At 43.8% G+C, this 27491-nt stretch overlaps 1 protein-coding gene across 3 annotated transcripts in view; it reads left to right on the forward strand.

Moving 5' to 3' along the window:
- Nucleotides 1-22500, forward strand: part of FYB1 (FYN binding protein 1) — a 139004-nt gene extending 116504 nt beyond the window's left edge. For 2 of the 3 annotated variants that reach the window (XM_077281478.1, XM_077281486.1), the window contains exons 12-19: nucleotides 3114-3242; nucleotides 6840-6856; nucleotides 8295-8355; nucleotides 8492-8594; nucleotides 11231-11393; nucleotides 18425-18458; nucleotides 19496-19527; nucleotides 21560-22500. In XM_077281478.1, coding sequence (XP_077137593.1) covers nucleotides 3114-3242; nucleotides 6840-6856; nucleotides 8295-8355; nucleotides 8492-8594; nucleotides 11231-11393; nucleotides 18425-18458; nucleotides 19496-19527; nucleotides 21560-21582 — 562 coding nt within the window. In that variant the 3' untranslated portion in view covers nucleotides 21583-22500. The remainder of the gene's footprint in view (nucleotides 1-3113; nucleotides 3243-6839; nucleotides 6857-8294; nucleotides 8356-8491; nucleotides 8595-11230; nucleotides 11394-18424; nucleotides 18459-19495; nucleotides 19528-21559) is intronic. The other variant, XM_077281492.1, reaches the window with a different exon arrangement.
- Nucleotides 22501-27491: the final 4991 nt, after the last annotated feature.

Here is a 27491-nt window from a genome sequence, read left to right on the forward strand (position 1 = left end):
TGTGTCTCCATACTTCCCCCTGTGTCTCCATTCCTCCCCGTGTCTCCATACTTCCCCTTGTGTCTCTATTCTTGCCCCCTGTGTCTCCATACTTCCCCCTGTGTCTCCATTCTGCTCCCTGTGTCTCCATTCTTCCCCCTGTATCTCCATTTTGCCCCTGTTTCTCTATACTTCCCCCTGTGTCTCCATTCTTCCCCCTGTGTCTCCATTCTTCCCCCTGTGTCTCCATACTTCTCCCTGTGTCTCCATTGTTCCTCCTGTGTCTCCCATCCTGACCCTGTGCCGCTTTCAATAAAAAAAAATCTTTCTTCTTACCGTGACGCGCTCCTGCGGTGATGCTCCCTCAACGCAGTCCAGGCGCACACTCGCCTTGGAATGACAATGACGTCTTACGTCGGCGACGTGCGTGCTGATGTCAGCTGCCAGCCTCTGGTTGGCTGGCAGCTTTTAACTATTGCTGTGTGGGCCCTGGCCTGTACGGCAATAGAGTTTAACCGAACCTGCATCTTGGATGCAGGTTCCGTTACTGCATTGGAAGAATCCTGCCACTGGGGCCTGATGACCAGAAGAGAGGGGGCCCGATGCAGTCATCAGGTCATCGGGCCCCATACACCAGTCAGGGCAGTAATGCCTTGATGGCGGCCCTGATTGTATCAGTCTGGAGTCACAGAGCATTGTCCTCACTGGATACATTGTATCAGTCTGGAGTCACAGAGCATTGTCCGCACTGGATACATTGTATCAGTCTGGAGTCACAGAGCATTGTCCGCACTGGATACATTGTATCAGTCTGGAGTCACAGAGCATTGTCCGCACTGGATACATTGTATCAGTCTGGAGTCACAGAGCATTGTCTGCACTGGATACATTGTATCAGTCTGGAGTCACAGAGCATTGTCCGCACTGGATACATTGTATCAGTCTGGAGTCACAGAACGTTGTCTGCACTGGATACATTGTATCAGTCTGGAGTCACAGAACATTGTCCGCACTGGATACATTGCATCAGTCTGGAGTCACAGAGCATTGTCTGCACTGGATACATTGTATCAGTCTGGAGTCACAGAACGTTGTCTGCACTGGATACATTGTATCAGTCTGGAGTCACAGAGCATTGTCCGCACTGGATACATTGTATCAGTCTGGAGTCACAGAACGTTGTCTGCACTGGATACATTGTATCAGTCTGGAGTCACAGAACATTGTCCGCACTGGATACATTGTATCAGTCTGGAGTCACAGAGCATTGTCTGCACTGGATACATTGTATCAGTCTGGAGTCACAGAGCATTGTCCGCACTGGATACATTGTATCAGTCTGGAGTCACAGAACGTTGTCTGCACTGGATACATTGTATCAGTCTGGAGTCACAGAGCATTGTCTGCACTGGATACACTGTATCAGTCTGGAGTCACAGAGCATTGTCCGCACTGGATACATTGTATCAGTCTGGAGTCACAGAACGTTGTCCTCACTGGATACATTGTATCAGTCTGGAGCCACAGAGCATTGTCCGCACTGGATACATTGTATCAGTCTGGAGTCACAGAGCATTGTCCGCACTGGATACATTGTATCAGTCTGGAGTCACAGAGCATTGTCTGCACTGGATACATTGTATCAGTCTAGAGTCACAGAGCATTGTCCGCACTGGATACATTGTATCAGTCTGGAGTCACAGAGCATTGTCCGCACTGGATACATTGTATCAGTCTGGAGTCACAGAGCATTGTCAGCACTGGATACATTGTATCAGTCTGGAGTCACAGAGCATTGTCCACACTGGATACAGTGTATCAGTCTGGAGTCACAGAACATTGTCCGCACTGGATACATTGTATCAGTCTGGAGTCACAAAGCATTGTCTGCACTGGATACATTGTATCAGTCTGGAGTCACAAAGCATTGTCTGCACTGGATAGATTGTATCAGTCTGGAGTCACAGAGCATTGTCCACACTGGATACATTGTATCAGTCTGGAGTCACAAAGCATTGTCTGCACTGGATACATTGTATCAGTCTGGAGTCACAGAGCATTGTCCGCACTGGATACATTGTATCAGTCTGGAGTCACAGAGCATTGTCTGCACTGGATACATTGTATCAGTCTAGAGTCACAGAGCATTGTCCGCACTGGATACATTGTATCAGTCTGGAGTCACAGAGCATTGTCCGCACTGGATACATTGTATCAGTCTGGAGTCACAGAGCATTGTCTGCACTGGATACATTGTATCAGTCTGGAGTCACAGAGCATTGTCTGCACTGGATACATTGTATCAGTCTGGAGTCACAGAGCATTGTCCGCACTGGATACATTGTATCAGTCTGGAGTCACAGAGCATTGTCTGCACTGGATACATTGTATCAGTCTGGAGTCACAGATCATTGTCTGCACTGGATACATTGTATCAGTCTGGAGTCACAGAGCATTGTCTGCACTGGATACATTGTATCCACCTCTCAGCTATGTACAGGGTTACTGTCTCTGAATGGAAACAAGAGAATCTATTCCTTTTGCATTTGCACCATTTTTACATAGTTTTTGGTGTTTTTAATTTGCACCTTTTTTGTAAGCCCGTTTTCCATGGTCGCCTGTTTTTCTCTATGTTCGTCCTTGGGAGTTTCCAGATGTTTCAGTATTTGCAACGTTTAAAAAGTCGCATTTTTACCCAAATGTGCTCCAGTCCTCCCTGGAGTGATTTTATCTATATCTGATTTTTTTTTCCCCCGATACAAATTTTGCAACTTTTGGAGCAAAAATTCCTGAACCGTGTGCGCCAATTTGAAGAATTTGGTGCAAAAATTGAACAAATACAACAAGACGAAAAAGAAAAGTGACTTAAAAAGAAAAGGCAATTGGTGAATCGTGACCAAAGTGTTGTAGAAAGTTACAGAACTTTACACATATTCCACGTGGTCAGCTGGGCAGGAAGTCAGGAGGTCCTTAGTCAACCTGCAGGGTCACAACCAGGGGCTGCAAAAAGCCGACAATTACTAGGTGGATGCGCAGCAGCGCGGTGTAGTGCGGTCATACGGGTGACGGCGTTCCTATGTTTTGCACCACATTTACCTTCTGTCTTTCTGAACTGAACGCTGCGCACTATAAAGCTCCGCACCGCAGGAGGAGGAGAGAAGCGGCCCGTCGCTGTGGGGGCTCTTTAAGAAGCGGAAAGGAACTGAGCACAGAAAGAAAAGTGTGCAGGAGAAAGCAGAAAAAGAAGAGAACGAAGAAGAACTGTAAGAGCCAAAAAGCTTCTCCCTGAGAACAGCTCCGCTAACAGCCAGCACCCAGCACTAATCACAGCGCCCGATCCACGCCAATCAATCTGCTATTAATCACGCGCTTACCTATCAGATTAACCCTGTGGAAATCATTATTACAAGCTTCTAACACAATGATAAATTCATGCAAAGGAGGAGACATGTGTAACAGTCAGGGGTGCAAGTTAGAGGGGTGCAGAGGTAACAATCAGGGGTGCAGGTATAGGGGGTGCAGAGGTAACAGTCAGGGGTGCAGGTATAGGGGGTGCAGAGGTAACAGTCAGGGGTGCAGAGGTAACAGTCAGGGGTGCAGGTATTGGGGGTGCAGAGGTAACAATCGGGTGCAGGTATAGGAGGTGCAGAGGTAACAGTCAGGGTGCAGAGGTAACAATCAGGGATGCAGAGGAAACGGGTGCAGGTATAGGGGGCGCAGAGGTGGCAGTCAGGGGTGCAGGTATAGGGGTGCAGAAGTAACAGATGTGCAGGAATAGGGGGTGCAGAGGTAACAGTCAGGGGTACAGGTATGCAGGAGTAACAACCAGGGGTGCAGAGGTAACAGTCAGGGGTGCAGTTATAGGGGATATAGAGGAAGCAGTCAGAGGTGCAGGTATTGAGGTGCAGAGGTGACAGCCAGGGGAGCAGGTATAGGGGTGCAGAAGTAACAGATGTGCAGGAATAGGGGTGCAGAGGTAACAGTCAGGGGTTCAGGTATGCAGGGGTAACAACCAGGGGTGCAGAGGTAACAGTCAGGGGTGCAGGTATAGGGGATATAGAGGAAGCAGTCGGGGGTGCAGGTATAGGGGGAGCATAGGCAGCAGTCACACCTGAGTGGGTGGAGGGGCCTCACCACCTAATGGTAAGACCCCAGTATTACAGATGGCACATGGGGCCAGTTAGAGATTTTGTATTGAGGCACAGGAGCTATTTGCAGCAGACACTTTTGGGGACATTTGTGGTTGGAGTGACATGAAGCATTTGGGGGGTACAGGGGCTCCTGTGGGGGGTAAAGTACGGCTAGATCTGCTTTGGGTGGGTCTCCCGCGTTCTCTGTGGGGCTTGTGTGAATTTAGTCGCCATAGTTACCAAGGATCACATCCTCCATCAGTCATTTCCTCCAATCATAGCAGGGCTACATCCCAGAACACTGATTAGTTAAGAGGGGGAGGGGTGCAAATATTGAAAACATTTTTTTTTCTGACATTTTTTAAGGTTTACGCCATTTTGGAAAAAATGAACAATTTTCAGAAACCCCCGTTAATTTTTTTTTTTTTACTTTTGCAATTAATTGAGAAACCAAATAATTTCTTGAGTCACTTTTCCCCCAATGCATCTAAAATGAAAAATGAATCAATAATTTTTACAAATTTCCTATGGTTTTGTAGCTACAGCTCCTATGCAGATCTATGCGTCTCCATGGTTACAGACTACCGACTCTTTGTAGTCTGACTCGGCAGGCGCGCTCTCTTCTTTCATCTGTCGCTGCCACCAATTACATGTTTGCACACAGTAGTGGACAAATGGAGCGTTATGGCAACACCTGACTACGCCGGGCTTGTTTGTAGTCTGTTACCATGGAGACACCTAAGTAAATTTATAAAATTCTGTGAAATATTGATTCTTTTAGAATTCAAAGGAGCATCTAGACTTAAATATGAAGACAACGGCCCTTCTCACCTGCTGATCTGGACGTGAGCGGGGCCAGAATACCCCTTTAAGATGCCGTAACAATTGGCTCTGAAGGTGGAATTTAGAATTTCCCAATCTTCCTAAATCAGAACCGTCCTTCCTTTGACGTCTGTGATTCTACTAACTGCTACAATGACCTTGTTCCCCTCCTGTGATCTTCGCCTTGGCTATGACACCATTTCCATATTCCTTTTATGATTCTGCTTACTTCTATGTTCTCGTTCTTACGTTCATGCCGCCGTAATTAATATAAATATCTCAGTTTCAAAGATTTTACAAATTTATCTATTTAGATAGAGCTTGCAAAAACAAACACTTTTGCAATTTACTGCTTATCAAAATTTTCATCCGTTCTTGAGATATCAACACTTTTCTTTTCAACTCGTTGCCTAGGACACCGACCACCGCTGCATGTTCCACTGACTAGCAGCAGTGGTCGGTCTCCAAGGCAACAAACTGAAAATAAAACAGTTGATATCTCAAGAACGGTGAAACATTTTAATAAACAGTAAATTACAAAAGTGCTTGTTTTTACAAGCTGAATCCGCCCATACTCATTCATGAAAATTGGAGTATAGCCCTTTAAGGGCTTATTCATATATCAGTCATTCAATGTGCCGTCCATTTCTAGCACACAGACCTACGGTATAAAGTTTGGTGGAACCATTCACACATCTGTTTTTCACTGAATCATGGCTAAGTGACAATTTAAAAAGTTAATTTTACCTCTTTTTAGTTTTTAACCCATTTGGAGCCAATTTTCATTTTTTGCTCTTTCCTTCTATATTTCCATCCTTCCAAAAAAAAAGAATCTATTTTTTTCCATCCAGAGAGCCTAATGAGATCTTGTTTTTTTTGTTTTTTTTTATCTGCTGTAGTTTTGAATGACACCAATCATTTTCCTGAAAATAGGAAAAAAAAATCCAAGTGGGATGAAATCATTAAAGAAAAACAATGTATTTCGGGTTTTCTTCTTACGGCGTTCATTGTGCAGTAAAAATGATTCTCCGGTTCGGTGCGATTACGCCGACAACAAACTTTTATAGTTCTTAATTGTTTTAGTAGCTTCAAAAATTCAGAAATTTGTAAAAAAAAAAAAAAAAATTGTTTTGTGTCCCCATTTTCGTAGACCTAAAACATGTCCATTTGACCACTGATGGAACCGTATGATATTTTTTGATAAGTTTTTTTGCGTGTTTGGAGCAGAAGTTTTTATTTGCACCATCTTGGGGCAGAAACAACATTTTGATCGCTTTTTATTGCATTTTTTTGGAGGAAGTACCATGATAAAAAAAAAAAATAATAACATTCTGGAGATTCAATTTTTTTTCCAATTTTTTTGTGTCGACCGTATGAGTCAATTATAAAGATGACTCAAAATTGCCCAAAATTAATGAAATCAGAGAAATCTGAATTTTGGGCTTCGCATCAATTCGGCAAAGGCAGAATTTACTGGATTCTAAAGGGCAAGGAGGGGATTAAAATAAAATTTAAAATAAAATTAAAAAATTATAGTCACCTCTCTCCGGCACTTACATGTCCATCCGTGCCGCACCTGTCTGCTCTATAGCCGCATCCCGGCATCTTCAGCTCCTCCGTGCTGTCTACACCTCAAAGTGGCATGATTTTTCTCTATGATGCCATCATTAGTCAGTGCGAAGGGCCCGAAGGTGCAAGGAGGCAGCCGGAGAAGACGACTGAAGACTGATCGGTAGTGGATGTGTGAATGGAGCCTAAGACGTTGGCTCACTTTTCAGGTCATGTGTCCTTTTTCCCCCCTAATGTTCGCAGGGGGTTAATCAGGTATTTTGTAATGTCAGAAAATGTTTATTATATTAGCACAATCACTATCATTATATTAATATAAAATTCTCTATATGTTCACAGGGGAAACTCGACTTTTGGTAAGTAACTTTCTGCTTACCTTACTGTATGGGAATGTTGCAATTTTATCAGTTTTCTCATGATTGCTGTTCAGGAGCACATAACTCCCCTGCCTCCTGCTTGAGATAGTGTGCTCCTGCTTGAGATACTGTGCTCCTGCTTGTTTGACAGCTCTGATCTGCAGTATTGTGGCGCCGCCTAACCAAGCAGTGCGCTCGACCATACTGCAAGCAGAGTCACCTTTGTCTCTGCAGCATCAGAAGAGCACAAGGACACTGAATCTGAGCAAAATCGCGAACCATAAACACAACTCGGTGATCCTGGCCGGCTTCAGAGCAGTGTTTACAGGTTCAGCTGGAAATAGTTAGTCAACACTGCGCATGATCTGCCATTACAGTAAACCACAAAAAATTTTTTTTAAGTATCAGGTTTGGTAAATATTATTAAACGACAAATGGGAAAGTTACTTGTTTTTACAAGCATTTTCCAATTATACCCATCTCTGAAGATGGAAACAACCCTGTAAGGCTATGTTCATTTTTTTTGATCCATCCTCCAGTAGTGCTTACATTCACACAGTACCTCATGAGACACGGTCTCTTTTCCACCTGGACTGTTCCTATCTCAACAGTTTCTACTGGTCCTAGGGATCCCCATCCCATAATGCTGACCTATGGCCGGAAGTGGACAAGGGAGCTGGTTACAGCTACTCTGCTTCTGTCCCGGTCAACTCTGTGCTCACATCATTTGTATTCGCATCTGACAGGTGGCTGGTGCGCAGATCGGAGAGGGGTGAGCAGTGTCAGGGATTGGCACTGCGTCCCTGAGTGCCCGCACTGTGCCATGTCACTTTTTTCTCCCCAAAGTGTGCCCACTCGGGGACGCAGGAGGCAGTGCCCTAGGTGGAAGATACTGTGCCACCCCTCGTCCTGGCCCTGAGAAAGATGATAGTTAATAGATAAATAGATAGATACTGTTTCAGACAGGACCTGCCACCAGTCACCACTCTTATTTTATTCCCGCTACTCCACTGAGTACTCCGCTTTTTGTAATTTTTAAATCGGCATTACAGTTCCGGAGATATGTCCTTTTTAAATTAGTGCTAATTTCTCACAGGCTCCTCAGGGGCGTGTCTTGTAGAATTATCCTGTGAGCCACGCCCCCTTGAAAAAGACCATAAAAAGAGCATTAAGTAAAAAGGTTCATATCTCTGAAACCATATGGCGGATTTTAAAGAAATAAAAAACAGAAAACTCAGGGGAAAATTGAGGATACAATAAGAGCAAAAGCTAGCCACAGTTGATCAGGACAGGTCCTCTTTAAATATTTTTCCCCCTTTTCAAATGTTAATCCAATCCTCTACAATACAACCTGCCATTTTGTGCACAGATGTGGCAGAGCTGACGTTACAATTATTGTTGTGCGCAGAGATAACATGTTGGTCCTATCTTTGAGCAGAAAGTGACGTTTACGATGATGTGGAGTCCAGTGATTTCCCACCGCCTCCAACAGAGAGCAGGTAAGGAGAACGTCTGAGAGCGGCGTCAGTACCAGAGATGAAGGGTCAGATGTATAAGGACATTGTCCAATCTCAGTTGGAATTTATGAAACGTAACGGTGACTCCGGCCATCAATATATTTTGTATTTCTTTCAGTTTATCAGTAGCCTCACGAGACTCCATAGTCAGGAAGTCCCCCGACCTACAGACCCTGAAAAGGATGAAAAAAGAGGAAAAAGAATTCAGGAAAAAATTCAAGGTAATGATGTATAGTTACTGCTGTGAGGATCGTGGGACTGTAAGCGGATCTTCACATCACTGCCGAGTCATAGGAAAAAGTGCACAGCCTTATTTATAGGACTATCCAAAGCCACTGTGATGATGCTGGGTGTAGACCCACTGGACCACAGGCCGGGCTTACCCTGGAAGGGCGAACTAAGTGCCTACCTGGTCTTCACTAGAGTCTCTGATGGTGAGGATAGGCTTGGGCCGTTAGGGTAGCCATCAGGCGCCACTCCAGGTCAGTGACCGGACCCACAGCTGCTGACCGAAGGGTCAGTGACCGGACCCGCAGCTGCTGACCGAAGGGTCAGAGACACAAACGCAAAGCACAGAGGGAATATGCAGAGACATGATCAGGATGTCCATGTTCGGAGCAGGCAGCACAAGTTCAGAAGATGTAGCCGGAGTCATAAGTCAGATTAAACGAGACAACAAGCCGGGTCGGTAGCAGGAAGGTCAGAACAATACAACACCTTGACATAGCACTAGAGAAAATGGCATCTAGGAGCTAAGCTCAGGCAAGGAGTGGATAGAGGAGCTGCCTAATATACCACCTGCTGGCAGAGAATAGGCCAGGGAAGCAGCGATGATAAACTCCTGCAGAGTCTGGCTGAGCCTCCCTAGAGCTGTGTGGAGACTCAGCAACAGGACGAAGTAGTAGTGCTGTAAGTGTCTACAAGAGGCAGCCCAGAGAGAAGGTCAGACCCTGGGAGGAGCAGAGCAGTGCACGCCATGAGTAGTGTGTGTGTGAATCACCGACATGACAACAACCAGTCTATCTTCGAGAGTTTCATTGGGCCACATAGAAAAGTCTGAATTTGTCTCACTCCACTATTTTTGCCAAGGAGAATGTGTTTGTGGAGGGGAGGTAGAGGAGCTACAGGGTTAAACACTGCTTAAATAAATAGGAAGGTAGAGAGACAGATTGGGCTGCTGTTTTTTAGTAAGTGTTTAGCTCATCCCAGTTCTATATTCACAGCTACAATGATCAGTACTAATTTATCATTTCTTCCATGATGCTTCTTTCCAGTAAGTGTTTTATCTGAACCCATAGCTGGATTCCCAGCTACACTGTTCAGTATTTTATTTATCTCAGTTATATAGCAACATTAATTCCATAGCGCTTTTACAGACATTATCATCAATGTCCCAGTTATGACTCACAATCTAAATCCGCTATCTCTATGTCTTTGAAGTAGTAGTACAGTATTGCTGTACAATTTGCTCCATGCTGCTGCTTTTTTTTCTAATGTTTTATCACACCCCAGAGCTAAATTCACAACTACTTTGCTCAGTACTGCTGTGTTATGTTTTCTGAGCTGCAGCTCAGTAAGTGCATTATCGCACCTCAAAGCTGTCAACCACTCTGACCAGTACTATTGTATAGTTTCCTCCATGCTGCTGTTTGCTAGTATTTAGCTGAACCCAGTGCTGAATTCACAGCTACACTGTTCATAACTGCTATATAGTATCCTACTTGTTGCTTTTTTGTAAGTGTTTGATACAGCCACAGAGCTGAATTCACAGTTACACTGCTCTTTATTGTTGTATAATGTAATCCATGTTGCTGTTTTCTAGTATTTTGCTCATACCAGTGCTGAATTCACAGCTACACTGTTCATAACTGTTATATGGTATCCTACTTGTTGCTTTTTCATAAGTGTTTGATACAGCCGCAGAGCAGAATTCACAGTTACACTGCTCTTTATTGATGTATAACGTAATCCATGTTGCTGCTTTCTTGTATTTTGCTCACACCAGTGCTGAATTCACAGCTACACTGTTCAATACTGCTGTATAATATCCTACATGCTGGTTTCTAGTCTTTGATTTCACCCCAGAGCTGAATTCACAGCTACACTGCTCTCTGTCTTCCATACTGCTGCTTTTAGTTTTTAGCTCATCCCAGTGCTGACCTCATAGCTATACTGCTCAGTACTCCCGTATAAAATACTCATTGCTACTGCTTTCTAGTAAGTATTTAGCGCACCCCTGTACTAAATTCAAAGCTAAACTGTTCAGAACTGATACATGATATCCTGCATGCTGCTTTCTAGAAACTTTCTAGATTTCTTTACTACACATTTGAGCTGGATTCACAGCTACTCTTCTTGGAATTGCTGTATAATGCAGTCTATGCTTCTGCTTCTGTACATGTGGCTACATGGGTATAGAAGAGCAGGAATCCCTCATGTCCGTGTTTGCTTTGTACGGGAGGCATAATAGCAGCTGATCTCTACCCACTAGCTCAGAGACAACTGAAAATTCTAGATTGAGTCTGCAGAGAGAAAACTGGTGAAAAAAATCAGAATGAAAATCATAAAATGCCCAGAAATAGTGTTATTCCTTATATACACACATCAGCTTACCCAGAGAAGTCACATGACACAACCGGTACACATTAAAGACTATTCTGGCTCATGGACAAGTTGACAGATGCCGCCAATGCCTATGCGGTGATGTCCATACTTGTACAGTATGGAGGTGTTAATTATGTGCATATTGTGGCATTATATGTGTGTACAGTTTGGCAGGATTATATTCCTGTTGATCCTGTGAGCCCCTTCCTTCATCCTGGGTACACCCGTGTAATATAAAGCGAATGTTTTGCAGTTCACAGGTGAAATTCGAGTGTTGTCAACAGTCCAGGTTGTAACGAATCTAGCAACGAAGAAGTGGGGATCCAAGGATCTTTCCCTGAAGCCCGGAGAAACGCTGAGCGTGATACAACATGGAAATGACAATACGTTTCTATGTAAAAATAATGAGGGAAAATGTAAGTACACCCCAAATTCAAAGTCAGTATAATTTTTATGCAACAAATCATTAGCACACAAGAAAATAAGCAATTTTGTAATAAATGGATCTGCATAAATGAGTAGTATTTTCTATGGGGTACCATACTACAAAATACTCCCACAAATGTCGGCCATTGATTTCGAACAAGATTTGTTATTTTGCACCCAAAAAAGTAATTTTCCTAACAGATTAATTCAAGGTCATGTTGCAAAAATGAGTACACCCCAATGAAAGCTAAAGTTTAGAGTACAAGATTCTAATTAACAAGAATTCACCCCCAGATCAGATTTCATGCTGTGAGCAATGGCACCACATGGAAGAGAAATGTCACAAGAGCTGAGAAAGGAAATAATCTCATTACACAAGAAAGGTGAAGGCTACAGTAAGATCAGTAAAGTTTTACTTATCAGTAAAGAGTACTGGTTCTAAAAGTGATGGGAAAATGGAAGAAAGATGGAACTGCAGCGCCTCACAGAGACGTCCTCAGAAGTCACCACCTAAACAGGAGCGTCTTCCGATGAGAAGGGAAGAACCTCCAGATGTAAGGCCGTCCAGTGAAGCCCTTGGTAGACGGCACTTTTCCAACATGATAAGGATACAGAACACACATCTGTTGCATTTCTGAAGAGCAGGGTGACAGTGGCTCAGTGGCCAAGTGTCTCCTGCTCTGACAAGTGGACACCTATGGGGAAGTCTGGAGACAGGTTGTCATCACTCTCCATCCAGCATCCAGGCTCTAGAAGAGCTCATTCTGAAGAACGATGTAATATGTCACCAACGTGTCCCTTCCAGGCCTAGAAGACTCGGTGCCGTCCTTACAAATCATGGAGGTCATACAAAATACTAGATGTAGTCATTTTGGATGTGGGGTGTACTCATTTTTGCATCCACTAACTTGAGTAAAAATGAAGGTATTGTAATGAGGGTTCTATTATTCACCTTGGTGGCTTGTTTTGGGGGAAAAATGTTTTTTTTTTAAACTCAGTCTTGTAACATTTTTAGCAATTCTTCTTCTGCTCAGTGAGATATTGATTAAAATCTTAGGGGGTGTACTCATTTATGATGAGCACTGTATATCTTAGCAGGGAAATCTACTTCTTGCACTTTCTGGATTGATTTTTCACTTTAATTTAATAGGTAAAATCTGTATTCCGTGAAGCCAGATTTTCACTTTACTGGGAAAAGAGATGACAGTTGGTGCTTCAAAAATTCTATGGAGGGAGAGGAGCCAGAAGTGACACAGACATATAGGGGAGGAGCTAGAGATTGCACAGGCATATAGGGGAGGAGCTAGAGGCGGTACAGACATAGAGGGGAGCAGCTAGAGGCAACATAGCGATAGAGGGGAGGAGCTAGAGGCAACATAGTGATAGAGGGGAGGAGCTAGAGGCAACATAGCGATAGAGGGGAGGAGCTAGAGGCAACATAGCAATAGAGGGGAGGAGCTAAAGGTGACACAGACATATAGGGGAGGAGCTAGAGATTGCACAGGCATATAGGGGAGGAGCTAGAGGTGGCACAGACATAGAGGGGAGCAGCTAGAGGCAACATAGTTATAGAGGAGAGGAGCTAGAGGGGACACAGGCATATAAGGGAAGGAGCTAGAGGCAACACAGACGTACAGGGGAGGAGCTAGAGGCATCACAGACATATAGGGGAGGAGCTAGAATTGACACAGGCATAGAGGGAGGAGCTAGAGGCAAAACAGGCACATAGGGGAGGAGCTAGAGGTGACACATACATATAGGGGAGTAGCCAGAGGCAACATCAACATATAGGGAGGAGCTAGAGATGACACAAACATATAAGGGAGGAGCTAACGATTATACAGACATAGAGGGGAGAAGCTATAGGTGACAAAGACATAGAGCGGAGCATCTAGAAGCAACACAGACAGAGGGGAGGAGCTAGAGGCAACACAGACAGAGGGGAGGAGCTAGAGGCAACACAGACAGAAGAAGCTAGAAGTGACACATTGAGGGGAGGAGCTAGAGGCGACACATACATATAGGGGAGGAGCTGGAGGTGACACAGACACAGAGGGAGGAGCTAGAGGCGACACAGAGGGAAGGAGCTGGAGGTGACACAGACATATAGAGGAGGAGCTGGAGGTGACACAGACATAGAGGGGAGGAGCTAGAGGTGACAGACATAGGGGAGGAGCTAGTAGCAACACAGAGGGGAAGAGCTAAAAGCAACATATACATAAAGTGGAGGAGCTAGAGGTAAGGTAGCTAGAGGCGACAAAGACATAGAGGGGAGGAGCTAGACGTAACACAAACAGAGGGGAGGAGCTAGAGGTAACACAGACCTATAGGGGAGGAGCTTGAGGCAACATAGACATATAGGGGAGGAACTACAGTGACACAGACATACAGGGGAGGAGCTAGAGGGAACACATCTATATATATAATCGTCTAAGGGGCACTTCCGTATGTTTGTCTGTCTGTCACGGAAATCCCAAGTCGCTGATTGGCACAGTCCGGCCGCGAAATGTCCACTTCCTACTCCCCTGCAGTCAGTGCCCCCTCCATAGAGGGGAGGAGCTAGAGGCGACACAGACATAGAGGGGAGGAGCTAAAGGTGACTCAGACATAGAGGGGAGGAGCCATAGGACACAGACATAGAGGGGAGGAGCCAGAGGCGATACAGACATAGAGGGGAGGAGCCAGAGGCGAATCAGACATAGAGGGGAGGAGCCAGAGGCGATACAGACAGAGGGGAGGAGCCAGAGGCAATACAGACATAGAGGGGAGGAGCCAGAGGCTATACATACATAGTGGGGAGGAGCCAGAGGCTATACAGACATAGAGGGGAGGAGCCAGAGGCTATACAGACATAGAGGGGAGGAGCCAGAGGCTATACAGACAAAGAGGGGAGGAGTCAGAGGCGATACAGACATAGAGGGGAGGAGCCAGAGGTGATACAGACATAGAGGGGAGGAGCCAGAGGCTATACAGACATAGAGGGGAGGAGCCAGAGGCTATACAGACATAGAGGGGTGGAGCCAGAGGCTATACAGACATAGAGGGGAGGAGCCAGAGGCGATACAGACATAGAGGGGAGGAGCCAGAGGCGATACAGACATAGAGGGGAGGAGCCAGAGGCGATACAGACAGAGGGGAGGAGCCAGAGGCAATACAGACATAGAGGGGAGGAGCCAGAGGCTATACAGACATAGTGGGGAGGAGCCAGAGGCTATACAGACATAGAGGGGAGGAGCCAGAGGCTATACAGACATAGAGGGGAGGAGTCAGAGGCGATACAGACATAGAGGGGAGGAGCCAGAGGTGATACAGACATAGAGGGGAGGAGCCAGAGGCGATACAGACATAGAGGGGAGGAGCCAGAGGCTATACAGACATAGAGGGGAGGAGCCAGAGGCTATACAGACATAGAGGGGTGGAGCCAGAGGTGATACAGACATAGAGGGGGGGAGCCAGAGGTGATACAGACATAGAGGGGAGGAGCCAGAGGCGATACAGACATAGAGGGGAGGAGCCAGAGGCGATACAGACATAGAGGGGAGGAGCCAGAGGCGATACAGACATAGAGGGGAGGAGCCAGAGGCGATACAGACATAGAGGGGAGGAGCCAGAGGCGATACAGACATAGAGGGGAGGAGCCAGAGGCGATACAGACATAGAGGGGAGGAGCCAGAGGCGATACAGACAAAGAGGGGAGGAGTCAGAGGCGATACAGACATAGAGGGGAGGAGCCAGAGGTGATACAGACATAGAGGGGAGGAGCCAGAGGCGATACAGACATAGAGGGGAGGAGCCAGAGGTGATACAGACATAGAGGGGGGAGCCAGAGGTGATACAGACATAGAGGGGAGGAGCCAGAGGCGATACAGACATAGAGGGGAGGAGCCAGAGGCGATACAGACATAGAGGGGAGGAGCCAGAGGCTATACACTATTCACACATAGAGGGGAGGGGCCAGAGGCGATACACTATTCACACATAGAGGGGTGGAGCCAGAGGTGATACACTATACAGACATAGAGGGGAGGGGCCAGAGGCGATACAGACAATCCTCTTCAAGCTCTCCTGAAACAATTACATCTCTACATAGAACCTTATAGGCACCAACTGTCATCTCCGATCTCAGAAATAGGAAAGTTTGTATTCAATGAAGATACATTTTACAGTGAAATAGAGAATTTTGAGAATGAAATGATCAGTGCAGGAGGAGGAAGAAGCGGATGCCTCTGATAAGATTTATTACAAAGTTTCCTATGGACTATTGATTTATAGAATAAAAAAGTGAACAAGTTATTCTATATAATCCGTGTTGTTTCTGCGGTACAGGAATCCACAATGCAGCTAATAACACCGCAGTAACGATGAGATGCCGCCTGTAACAACGAGCCGGGTGATGAATCTGAAAGACAACAGTATAAATAAGCTCATTGTGCAGCGCTGGGTGCTGAATACAGACTAGTGGCCTATTACACTATGTTCACATTTTTGCTGCATTTTTTTTTCCTGCAAAATTAAAATCTGCTTTTTACAGTCCCAGCGAAACCTTAGAGATTTCCACACGCTTAGGCCGGTGTCACACTCAGTGTATGAAATTACGGTCCGTTTTTTATGGCCGTAATACGCATAAATGTTCCCAAAATAGTGGTCCGTATGTCATCCGTAGGCAGGGTGTGTCAGCGTATTTTGCGCATGGCATCCTCCGTATGTAATCCGTATGGCATCCGTACTGCGATATCTAATGGATTTATGGGCTCAAATGTTCGGTAAAACATATATACAGTATATATATATATATATATATATATATATATATATATATATATGTCATTGAGACACACACACACACATATATATATATATATTCTGTACTTATATTTAATTCAGCGCTAGATTGCAGAAAAGCCGGTAATTCAATTGCCGGCTTTTCATTTCTCGCTCACAAATCCGACAGGATATGAGACATGATTACATACAGTAAACCATCTCATATCCCCCTTTTTTTTGCATATTCCACACTACTAATGTTAGTAGTGTGTATGTGCAAAATATCTAGCTATTAAATTAAAGGATTAAATGGCGGAAAAAATTGGCGTGGGCTCCCGCACAATTCTCTCCGCCAGAGTGGTAAAGCCAGTGACTAAGGGCAGATATTAATAGCCAGGAGAGGGTCCATGGTTATTGGCCCCCCCGTGGCTAAAAACATCTGCCCCCAGCCACCCCAGAAAAGGCACATCTGGAAGATGCGCCTATTCTGGCACTTGGCCACTCTCTTCCCACTCCCTGTAGCGGTGGGATATGGGGTAATGAAGGGTTAATGTCACCTTGCTATTGTAAGGTGACATTAAGCCAGATTAATAATGGAGAGGCGTCAATTATGTCACCTATCCATTATTAATCCAATAGTACGAAATGGTTAATAAAACACACACACATTATTACAAAGTACTTTAATGAAATAAAGACACAGGTTGTTGTAATATTTTATTATACTGGTAATCCACCTGAAGACCCTCATTCTGTAACAAAGGAAAAATAAAAAAACAACAATATTTCATACCTTCCGTTGTTCAGGTCACGTCCCACGATGTAAATCCATCTGAAGGGGTTAAATCATTTTACACCCAGGAGCTCTGCTAATGCAGTCGCTCCTGTCTGTAAAACCCCGGGGAATGAATGGAAAGCAGGGTGACCTGTAGTTACCTCGAGTCGCGGTGATGCGCCCTCTGCTGGATGAACTCATATGAACTCTAGCGTACTATTACTATAGTACTCGTACTATTGGATTAATAATGGATAGGTGTCTTATTGACATCTCTCCATTATTAATCTGGCTTAATGTCACCTTACAATAGCAAGGTGACATTAACCCTTCATTACCCCATATCCCACCGCTACAGGGAGTGGGAAGAGAGTGGCCAAGTGCCAGAATAGGCGCATCTTCCAGATGTGCCTTTTCTGGGGTGGCTGGGGGCAGATGTTTGTAGCCAGGGGGGGGCCAATAACCATGGACCCTCTCCTGGCTATTAATATCTGCCCTCAGTCACTGGCTTTACCACTCTGGCGGAGAAAATTGCGCGGGAGCCCACGCCAATTTTTTCCGTGATTTAACCCTTTATTTTAACAGCTACAGCACCCAAATTAAACATAAAGACACTTCTTATATTACTAATGAGGAATATGTAATAAAATAAGGGATATGAGATGGTTTACTGTATGTAACCATGTCTCATATCCTGTCGGGTTTGTGAAAGAGAGAGCAAAAGCCGGCAATTGAATTACCGGCTTTTCTGCTATCTAGCGCTGAATTAAATATATATATATATATATATGTGTCTCACTGACATATATATATATATATATATATATATATATATATATTCCTATTCTATGTGTAGACATTTATTCTATTCTATTCTGTCAGTGTGATGTTACTGTACACCGCACTGAATTATCGGCTTTTCGAGAGAACACCGCTGCGTATTTCTCGCAAGTCACACGCATGGTCTGTGTGTAATCCGTATTTTTCTCGCCCCCATAGACTTTCATTGGCGGATTTTTTGCGCAATACGGTGACAAACGCGGCATGCTGTGATTTTCTACGGCCGTACAAGACCGTATAATACGGATCCGTAAAATACGGCAGATAGGAGCTGGGCCATAGAGAATCATTGTACCGTGTGCAATCCGTATTTTCTGCGCCTCTCATACGTCTGTAAAACTCACCAGTGTGACGCCGGCCTTAGTGTTATTTCCTGACTGAATTTGTGTCAATCCTTCCGGCATTTTTGCAGTTTTTTTCACCCATAAAAACAATTGAGAAAGTTAAAAAAGAAAAACCTGCAAAAAATGCAACTCGGCGCCTCCGAAGCATTTGTGGTAAATACTAAGCCTGCACTGTAGATAAAGCTCACGTGGAATCCGCACTCAAAAAAGCTGCAAAAAAAAAATTCTTAAGGATTGCACACGTTCCGATCATCGCAATGAGTAAGTTGTTAAATATGTTTGTTTTTTTGTGTCCCAGATGGTTACGTCTCCGGAAGCAACATAATGGATAAGTAAGTGTTAACATATTTTAATAACTTAGACGTCAGATTTGCAGGCGCTCCCCGTGTAGGATCCCATCAGGGTCGGATATACCTGCGCTTGGCATCTGGTCTTCCCCATAATGGCAGCCGGGATCAGAGATAACTGGGATTTCTTACACCGTCACCTTCCAGTGCCGCACTGAGAACATCACACTGTGACCTCTTCACAATGAGTTAACTGTGAAACCATCAGCGAGCTCGTTCACCTTCATCCATCTTTCTTTCAGCTCCCAAAAAATCAAATTGTGATAAATTCTGCGCATTTTAACACTAAGGTCCCTGATTCATCATACAGAATTCTGGCATAAAACTGTCAAAAATTACTTTTTTTGCTCTAATTTTAGTTGTGCAAAACTTTTACAACTTTTGGCATTTTTAGTCCTGGCCAGTGTTGATTACTTTTTTAAAAGTTGGTGGAGTTTAAGGAATTTGGCACATCTTATTCCAGCAAACTGAAAACTTGGATACAAGTGCCTAAATATAGGAAACCTGCCCCATTATATGAAGACCACAAGGAACATTATAAAAAAAACAGTTGGCAAAAGACAAAAGTAAAATTGCATTTTTTTTTTTTGCTATTCTCTCTCTAAAAATAATAATAAAAAAATATTAATCAATATTAAAAAAAAAATTAATAAAAATATATTTTTCTATTTTGATGTTGAATCCCCCCATTTTTGGGTCGATATAAATTATGATTTATATCTACCCAAAAATGGGAAATTCGACATAAAAATGGCGACTTTAATTTATTTTTCAATGAGATGTGCTATTATTTTCTAAAAACATATTTTTTTTACGGATCTCTATGTATCGAATCAACGCACAGAATAAAGGTTTCTCGTGCCCCATGGTGAACGATGCATATTGTGGCACTAAAAATCCATTCTGTTTACTGTCATAAAAGTTTAAAAAGAGAGAACGGGGGGGGGGGGAGGGGGATCGCAGAGGTCGGACTTTCTTCCTATCTGACATTTCTATAAATAATAATATCCCTTTTCCTGCAGTGACGGGGACATCTACGATGACATTGGAGAGGGTGCGTACAATGTTCTAGACTCCACTTTCATTCATAGCGGTATCGCTCCGAGCTGATTGGTCGCCATAGTCGTGACATCACCAGCAGGCACAGGAGGCAGCTGCCTATGGGCTGTCATTTTAGGAAAAGGCGATTCCCATATTGTCAGGAGGGACATAGCGCGGCAGACACATGACAGAGTGGATGTCGTCTATCGCACAGCGCCTGCAGCCCACGGCGTGACTATGGCTCCATAGTGTGTAAAGTGCCGCCAGATGGTACTTTTATATTCTCCATTCTCCCCTAGTGCTACCTCGATAATATGCTTTGTCATACCGCATGAAGGGTTTTATTCCCATGGAATGTTCACAAATAATCTGTTAAAAGAAAGCTGCGTGTGCCTCCGGGTAATCTGGAGGTGCCCAGTTCTTGTATGGCCACAAGCTGTGACCCCAAATCCTCTTCCGCTATACAACTACTATTAATATTATCATAAAATTTCTATGAATACCGACATATAATTGCTATCAATACTTACATACAATCACAATTAATATTAATAATACTACACAATTACTATTAATATTGTCATAAAAGTACTATTAATATGGCAGACAATTGCAATGTCTATTCATACCGCCATACAATTAATGTAAACACTGCCACACAATTACTATTAATATTACTATACAATGGCTATTAATACCATCATACAATTACAAGTGTTATTATTACACTCATATAACAACTATTAATGCCACCATACAATTACAATTACTAATAATACCGCCATACAATTACTAATAATACTGCCTTACAATTACTAATAATACCGCCATACAATTACTAATAATACCCCATACAATTACCAATAATACCGCCATACAATTACTATTAATATTGCTATACGATGGCTATTAATACCACCATACAATTGCAAGTGTTACTATTGCCGTCATATAAAAACTATTAATGCCGCCATACAATTACTATTAATACTGATATAAAATTACTATTAATGCCGCCATACAATTACTAAAAATACTGCCATACAATTACTAATAATACTGCTATACAAATACTAATAATACCGCATACAATTACCAATAATACCGCCATACAATTACTATTAATATTGCTATACAATGGCTAATAATACCACCATACAATTACAAGTGTTATTATTACAGTCATATAAAAACTATAAAGCTATTAATGCCGCCATACAATTACTATTAATAGCGCCATACAATTACTAATACAGTAATACTGCCATACAATTACTATTAATACTGCTATACAATTACTATTAATGCCGCCATACAATTACTATTAATACCACCATACAATTACTATTAATGCCGCCATACAATTACTATTAATACCGCCATACAATTACTATTAATGCCGCCATACAATTACTATTAATACCGCCATACAATTACTATTAATGTCACCATACAATTACTATTAATGCCGCCATACAATTACTATTAATGCCACCATAAAATTACTATTAATGCTGCTATACAATTACTATTAATGTCACCATACAATTACTATTAATTCCGCCATACAATTATTATTAATGTCACCATACAATTACTATTAATGCCACCATAAAATTACTATTAATGCTGCTATACAATTACTATTAATGCCGCCATACAATTACTATTAATGCTGCTATACAATTACTATTAATGCTGCTATACAATTACTATTAATGCCGCCATACAATTACTATTAATGCTGCCATACAATTACTATTAATTCCGCCATACAATTACTATTAATGCTGCCATACAATTACTATTAATGCTGCCATACAATTACTATTAATTCCGCCATACAATTACTATTAACGCTGCCATACAATTACTATTAATGCTGCCATACAATTACTATTAATTCCGCCATACAATTACTATTAATGCCGCCCTACAATTACTATTAATGCTGCCATACAATTATTATTACTGTTAATGCCGCCATACAATTACTCTTTCCCGTCTACTCATCCTCTTGGTCATTTTTGTCTTTATTTCCACAGATTGCATCTACGACAACGACTGAATCCACCGCCATCATCCGCATCCACGTAACCTGCGGGTGACAACCACAGAGACAAACCTTGTACAGATTCTCATGTATCCAACATTATGACGATTCCGCACGGAAATAGAGCAGCTGGAATCTGATTGGTCGCCACGTTCCATTTGTCCTATTTTTCCTAATTGCATATAACATAATGTAAAAAAATAGTTTCTGCTTCCCCAAAGCAGAAAACATAAGAATAGATTTCACATAAAAATAACAAAAAAAAAAAGGTACTTAAAGGGATTTTCTGGTTTATAAAGCTCATGTTCCCGTTAAGGACTGTCGCCTATAAGCTCGCTCTGGAGGACCGCTCCCGTCCTGCATTTCATGGCCAGACTATTGATTGTAATAAGAACTGTGTAATACTCCATTTCCCCTGCGGGGGCAGTGCAGGAAAATGGAACACTTGCTGCAAGGTTCTAACAGAGATCGCAGCTGATCGATCAGAAGGACAAAAAAAAGACTAAAATGAGATATTTTACTGAGATTTAAAAATGGTGGGGGTGAAATGTGACTACACTGCCATGGCTCGGCCTTAGACTTCATGTTACGGCCACTGCTGACGGAACCGTGATCCCCTACCCACATGGTTCTGAAGATCCACTAGGGGCCCGGGTTTTGGGCTCTTATCTCGCTGTCACTGGCTTGGAATGTTCATTTTTTACATTCCGTGGCTGAAAACGGATCCTGATCACATCCCGGAAAAAGTGTGCGAAATGCGCTGGCTGCAGTGTGACCCGCAGTCCTACGGCACAGCGGAGCCGACACATTGTGACGCAGGATACATTATCAGCTCTGCATCTGTTGTGTGAAACCCGCCCGGATCTTACTGTATTTATAAATGGGGAAAAATGTCTTCTGCTCTCTGTACAGAAATAAATGTATCGTGCTGTCGTCCTTTTGTCGTGGAATTACGGCGGTGTTGTGTCTTTTGTGTTATCTCCAAATTAAAGCCGTTGCATCCATTTGACCCTGACTTAAAAGGGTTGTCCGTCAATAGGAAAACATGTCTGCTTTCTTACAAAAATCCCAAATTTTGGACTGTTGTCAGCTAGAGTGAGACAGAGGCAAAGATACACATATATCTTTTCTTATTGGTTGTTACTTATTTCAACTCAATACTGGATTCACACTTACCCTGCTCAATAGAGCTGTACAGTGTCCTCCATGCTGCCTCTCTCTAGTAAATGCTTTAGCTCACTTCCCGGACCTGGATTCACAGTTACACTGCTCAGTGTCACGGTATAATGGCATCCATGCTATTGATTACTATTACGTGTTTTAGTTCGCCACAAAGCTGGATTCACAACTACACTAATCTGCACTGATCTATAATATCCTCCATGCTGTTGATTTCTATTAAGTGTTTTAGATAGCCTCAGAGCTGGATTGGCAGCTAAACTGCTAAGTACTCTGCGATATAATATCCTCCATTCTGCTGTTTTCTAATAAGTGTTTAAACTCGCATAGAGCTGGATTCACATCTACACCGCTCAGTACATCTATGTCCTCCATGCTGATGACTTCTAGTAAGTGTTTTAACTTACCTTATAGTTGAATTCACACTTACACTGCTCAGTACTGCTATATATCCTCCATTCTGCTGATTTCTAGTAAGTGTGTAGCTCACTCCATTTCTGAATTCACAGCTACACTGCTCAGTACTGTTATATAATGTCTTTCATGCTACTGATTTCTAGTAAGTGTTTTAGCTCACCCCAATGTTGGATTTAGAGCTACACTGCTCAGTACTGCTGTATAATGTCCACCATGCTGCTTTTTTCTTGTATGTGTTAAGCTAATTTCAGAACTGGATTCTGAGCTACACTGCTTAGTACTGCTGTATAATGCTCTCCTTGCTGCTTATTTCTTGTGCGTGTTTACATGCTTTAGTTCACTTCAGAGCTGGATTCGCAGACATATTGCTTACAGAGAACCTGTCATCAGGTTTTTAGACCCCAAACTAACATCATCTATATTGTTATGGTTCTCAATGGCAAGAGAACATAGCCCAGCATACATAGGAACTAGCTCTTGGAAGGATGGAAACTTAAACTGACCATGAACTAAACCTGCCGCACAACTAACAGTAGCCGGGTAGCGTAGCCTGCGTTTTATCCCTAGACGCCCAGCGCCGGCCGGAGGACTAACTAATCCTGGCAGAGGAAAATATAGTCCTGGCTCACCTCTAGAGAAATTTCCCCGAAAGGCAGACAGAGGCCCCCACATATATTGGCGGTGATTTAAGATGAAAATGACAAACGTAGTATGAAAATAGGTTTAGCAAAATCGAGGTCCGCTTACTAGATAGCAGGAAGACAGAAAGGGTACTTTCATGGTCAGCTGAAAACCCTATCAATACACCATCCTGAAATTACTTTAAGACTCTAGTATTAACTCATAACATCAGAGTGGCAATTTCAGATCACAAGAGCTTTCCAGACACAGAAACGAAACTGCAGCTGTGAACTGGAACAAAATGCAAAAAACAAACAAGGACAAAAGTCCGACTTAGCTGGAAGTTGTCTGGTAGCAGGAACATGCACAGAAAGGCTTCTGATTACAATGTTGACCGGCATGGAAGTGACAGAGGAGCAAGGTTAAATAGCGACTCCCACATCCTGATGGGAACAGGTGAACAGAGGGGATGATGCACACAAGTTCAATTCCACCAGTGGCCACCGGGGGAGCCCAAAATCCAATTTCACAACAGTACCCCCCCCTCAAGGAGGGGGCACCGAACCCTCACCAGAACCACCAGGGCGATCAGGATGAGCCCTATGAAAGGCACGGACCAGATCGGAGGCATGAACATCAGAGGCAGTCACCCAAGAATTATCCTCCTGACCGTATCCCTTCCATTTGACCAGATACTGGAGTTTCCGTCTGGAAACACGGGAGTCCAAGATTTTTTCCACAACGTACTCCAACTCGCCCTCAACCAACACCGGAGCAGGAGGCTCAACGGAAGGCACAACCGGTACCTCATACCTGCGCAACAATGACCGATGAAAAACATTATGAATAGAAAAAGATGCAGGGAGGTCCAAACGGAAGGACACAGGGTTAAGAATCTCCAATATCTTGTACGGGCCGATGAACCGAGGCTTAAACTTAGGAGAAGAAACCCTCATAGGGACAAAACGAGAAGACAACCACACCAAGTCCCCGACACAAAGCCGAGGACCAACCCGACGCCGGCGGTTGGCAAAAAGCTGAGTCTTCTCCTGGGACAACTTCAAATTGTCCACCACCTGCCCCCAAATCTGATGCAACCTCTCCACCACAGCATCCACTCCAGGACAATCCGAAGATTCCACCTGACCGGAGGAAAATCGAGGATGAAACCCCGAATTACAGAAAAAAGGAGACACCAAGGTGGCAGAGCTGGCCCGATTATTGAGGGCAAACTCCGCTAAAGGCAAAAAAGCAACCCAATCATCCTGATCTGCAGACACAAAACACCTCAAATATGTCTCCAAAGTCTGATTCGTCCGCTCGGTCTGGCCATTAGTCTGAGGATGGAAAGCAGACGAGAAAGACAAATCTATGCCCATCCTAGCACAGAATGCCCGCCAAAATCTAGACACGAATTGGGTTCCTCTGTCAGAAACGATATTCTCCGGAATACCATGCAAACGAACCACATTTTGAAAAAACAGAGGAACCAACTCGGAAGAAGAAGGCAACTTAGGCAGGGGAACCAAATGGACCATCTTAGAGAAACGGTCACACACCACCCAGATGACAGACATCTTCTGAGAAACAGGAAGATCCGAAATAAAATCCATTGAGATGTGCGTCCAAGGCCTCTTCGGGATAGGCAAGGGCAACAACAATCCACTAGCCCGAGAACAACAAGGCTTGGCCCGAGCACAAACGTCACAAGACTGCACAAAGCCTCGTACATCTCGTGACAGGGAAGGCCACCAGAAGGACCTTGCCACCAAATCCCTGGTACCAAAGATTCCAGGATGACCTGCCAACGCAGAAGAATGAACCTCAGAAATGACTTTACTGGTCCAATCATCAGGAACAAACAGTCTACCAGGTGGGCAACGATCAGGTCTATCCGCCTGAAAATCCTGCAAGGCCCGCCGCAGGTCTGGAGAAACGGCAGACAATATCACTCCATCCTTAAGGATACCTGTAGGTTCAGAATTACCAGGGGAGTCAGGCTCAAAACTCCTAGAAAGGGCATCCGCCTTAACATTCTTAGAACCCGGTAGGTATGACACCACAAAATTAAACCGAGAGAAAAACAACGACCAGCGCGCCTGTCTAGGATTCAGGCGTCTGGCGGACTCAAGATAAATTAAATTTTTGTGGTCGGTCAATACCACCACCTGATGTCTAGCCCCCTCAAGCCAATGACGCCACTCCTCAAAAGCCCACTTCATGGCCAAAAGCTCCCGATTCCCAATATCATAATTCCGCTCGGCGGGCGAAAATTTACGAGAAAAAAAAGCACAAGGTTTCATCACGGAGCAGTCGGAACTTCTTTGCGACAAAACCGCCCCAGCTCCGATTTCAGAAGCGTCGACCTCAACCTGAAAAGGAAGAGCAACATCAGGCTGACGCAACACAGGGGCGGAAGAAAAGCGGCGCTTAAGCTCCCGAAAGGCCTCCACAGCAGCAGGGGACCAATCAGCAACATCAGCACCCTTCTTAGTCAAATCAGTCAATGGTTTAACAACATCAGAAAAACCAGCAATAAATCGACGATAAAAGTTAGCAAAGCCCAAAAATTTCTGAAGACTCTTAAGAGAAGAGGGTTGCGTCCAATCACAAATAGCCCGAACCTTGACAGGATCCATCTCGATGGAAGAGGGGGAAAAAATGTATCCCAAGAAGGAAATCTTTTGAACCCCAAAAACGCACTTAGAACCCTTCACACACAAGGAATTAGACCGCAAAACCTGAAAAACCCTCCTGACCTGCTGGACATGAGAGTCCCAGTCATCCGAAAAAATCAGAATATCATCCAGATACACGATCATAAATTTATCCAAATAATCACGGAAAATGTCATGCATAAAGGACTGAAAGACTGAAGGGGCATTTGAAAGGCCAAAAGGCATCATCAAATACTCAAAGTGGCCCTCGGGCGTATTAAATGCGGTTTTCCACTCATCCCCCTGCTTAATTCGCACCAAATTATACGCCCCACGGAGATCTATCTTAGAGAACCACTTGGCCCCCTTTATGCGAGCAAACAAATCAGTCAGCAGTGGCAACGGATATTGATATTTAACCGTGATTTTATTCAAAAGCCGATAATCAATACACGGCCTCAAAGAGCCATCTTTCTTAGACACAAAGAAAAAACCGGCTCCTAAGGGAGATGACGAAGGACGAATATGTCCCTTTTCCAAGGACTCCTTTATATATTCTCGCATAGCAGCATGTTCAGGCACAGACAGATTAAATAAACGACCCTTAGGGTATTTACTACTCGGAATCAAGTCTATGGCACAATCGCACTCCCGGTGCGGAGGTAATGAACCAAGCTTAGGTTCTTCAAAAACGTCACGATAGTCAGACAAGAATTCAGGAATCTCAGAGGGAATAGATGACGAAATGGAAACCGAAGGTACGTCCCCATGCATCCCCTTACATCCCCAGCTTAACACAGACATAGCGTTCCAGTCGAGGACTGGGTTATGAGATTGCAGCCATGGCAATCCAAGCACCAACACATCATGTAGATTATACAGCACAAGAAAGCGAATAATCTCCTGATGATCCGGATTAATTCGCATAGTTACTTGTGTCCAGTATTGTGGTTTATTACTAGCCAATGGGGTGGAGTCAATCCCCTTCAGAGGTATAGGAGTTTCAAGAGGCTCTAAATCATACCCACAGCGTTTGGCAAAGGACCAATC

Source organism: Ranitomeya variabilis, chromosome 1 (assembly GCF_051348905.1).
Source record: "Ranitomeya variabilis isolate aRanVar5 chromosome 1, aRanVar5.hap1, whole genome shotgun sequence".
Taxonomy (NCBI): domain Eukaryota; kingdom Metazoa; phylum Chordata; class Amphibia; order Anura; family Dendrobatidae; genus Ranitomeya; species Ranitomeya variabilis.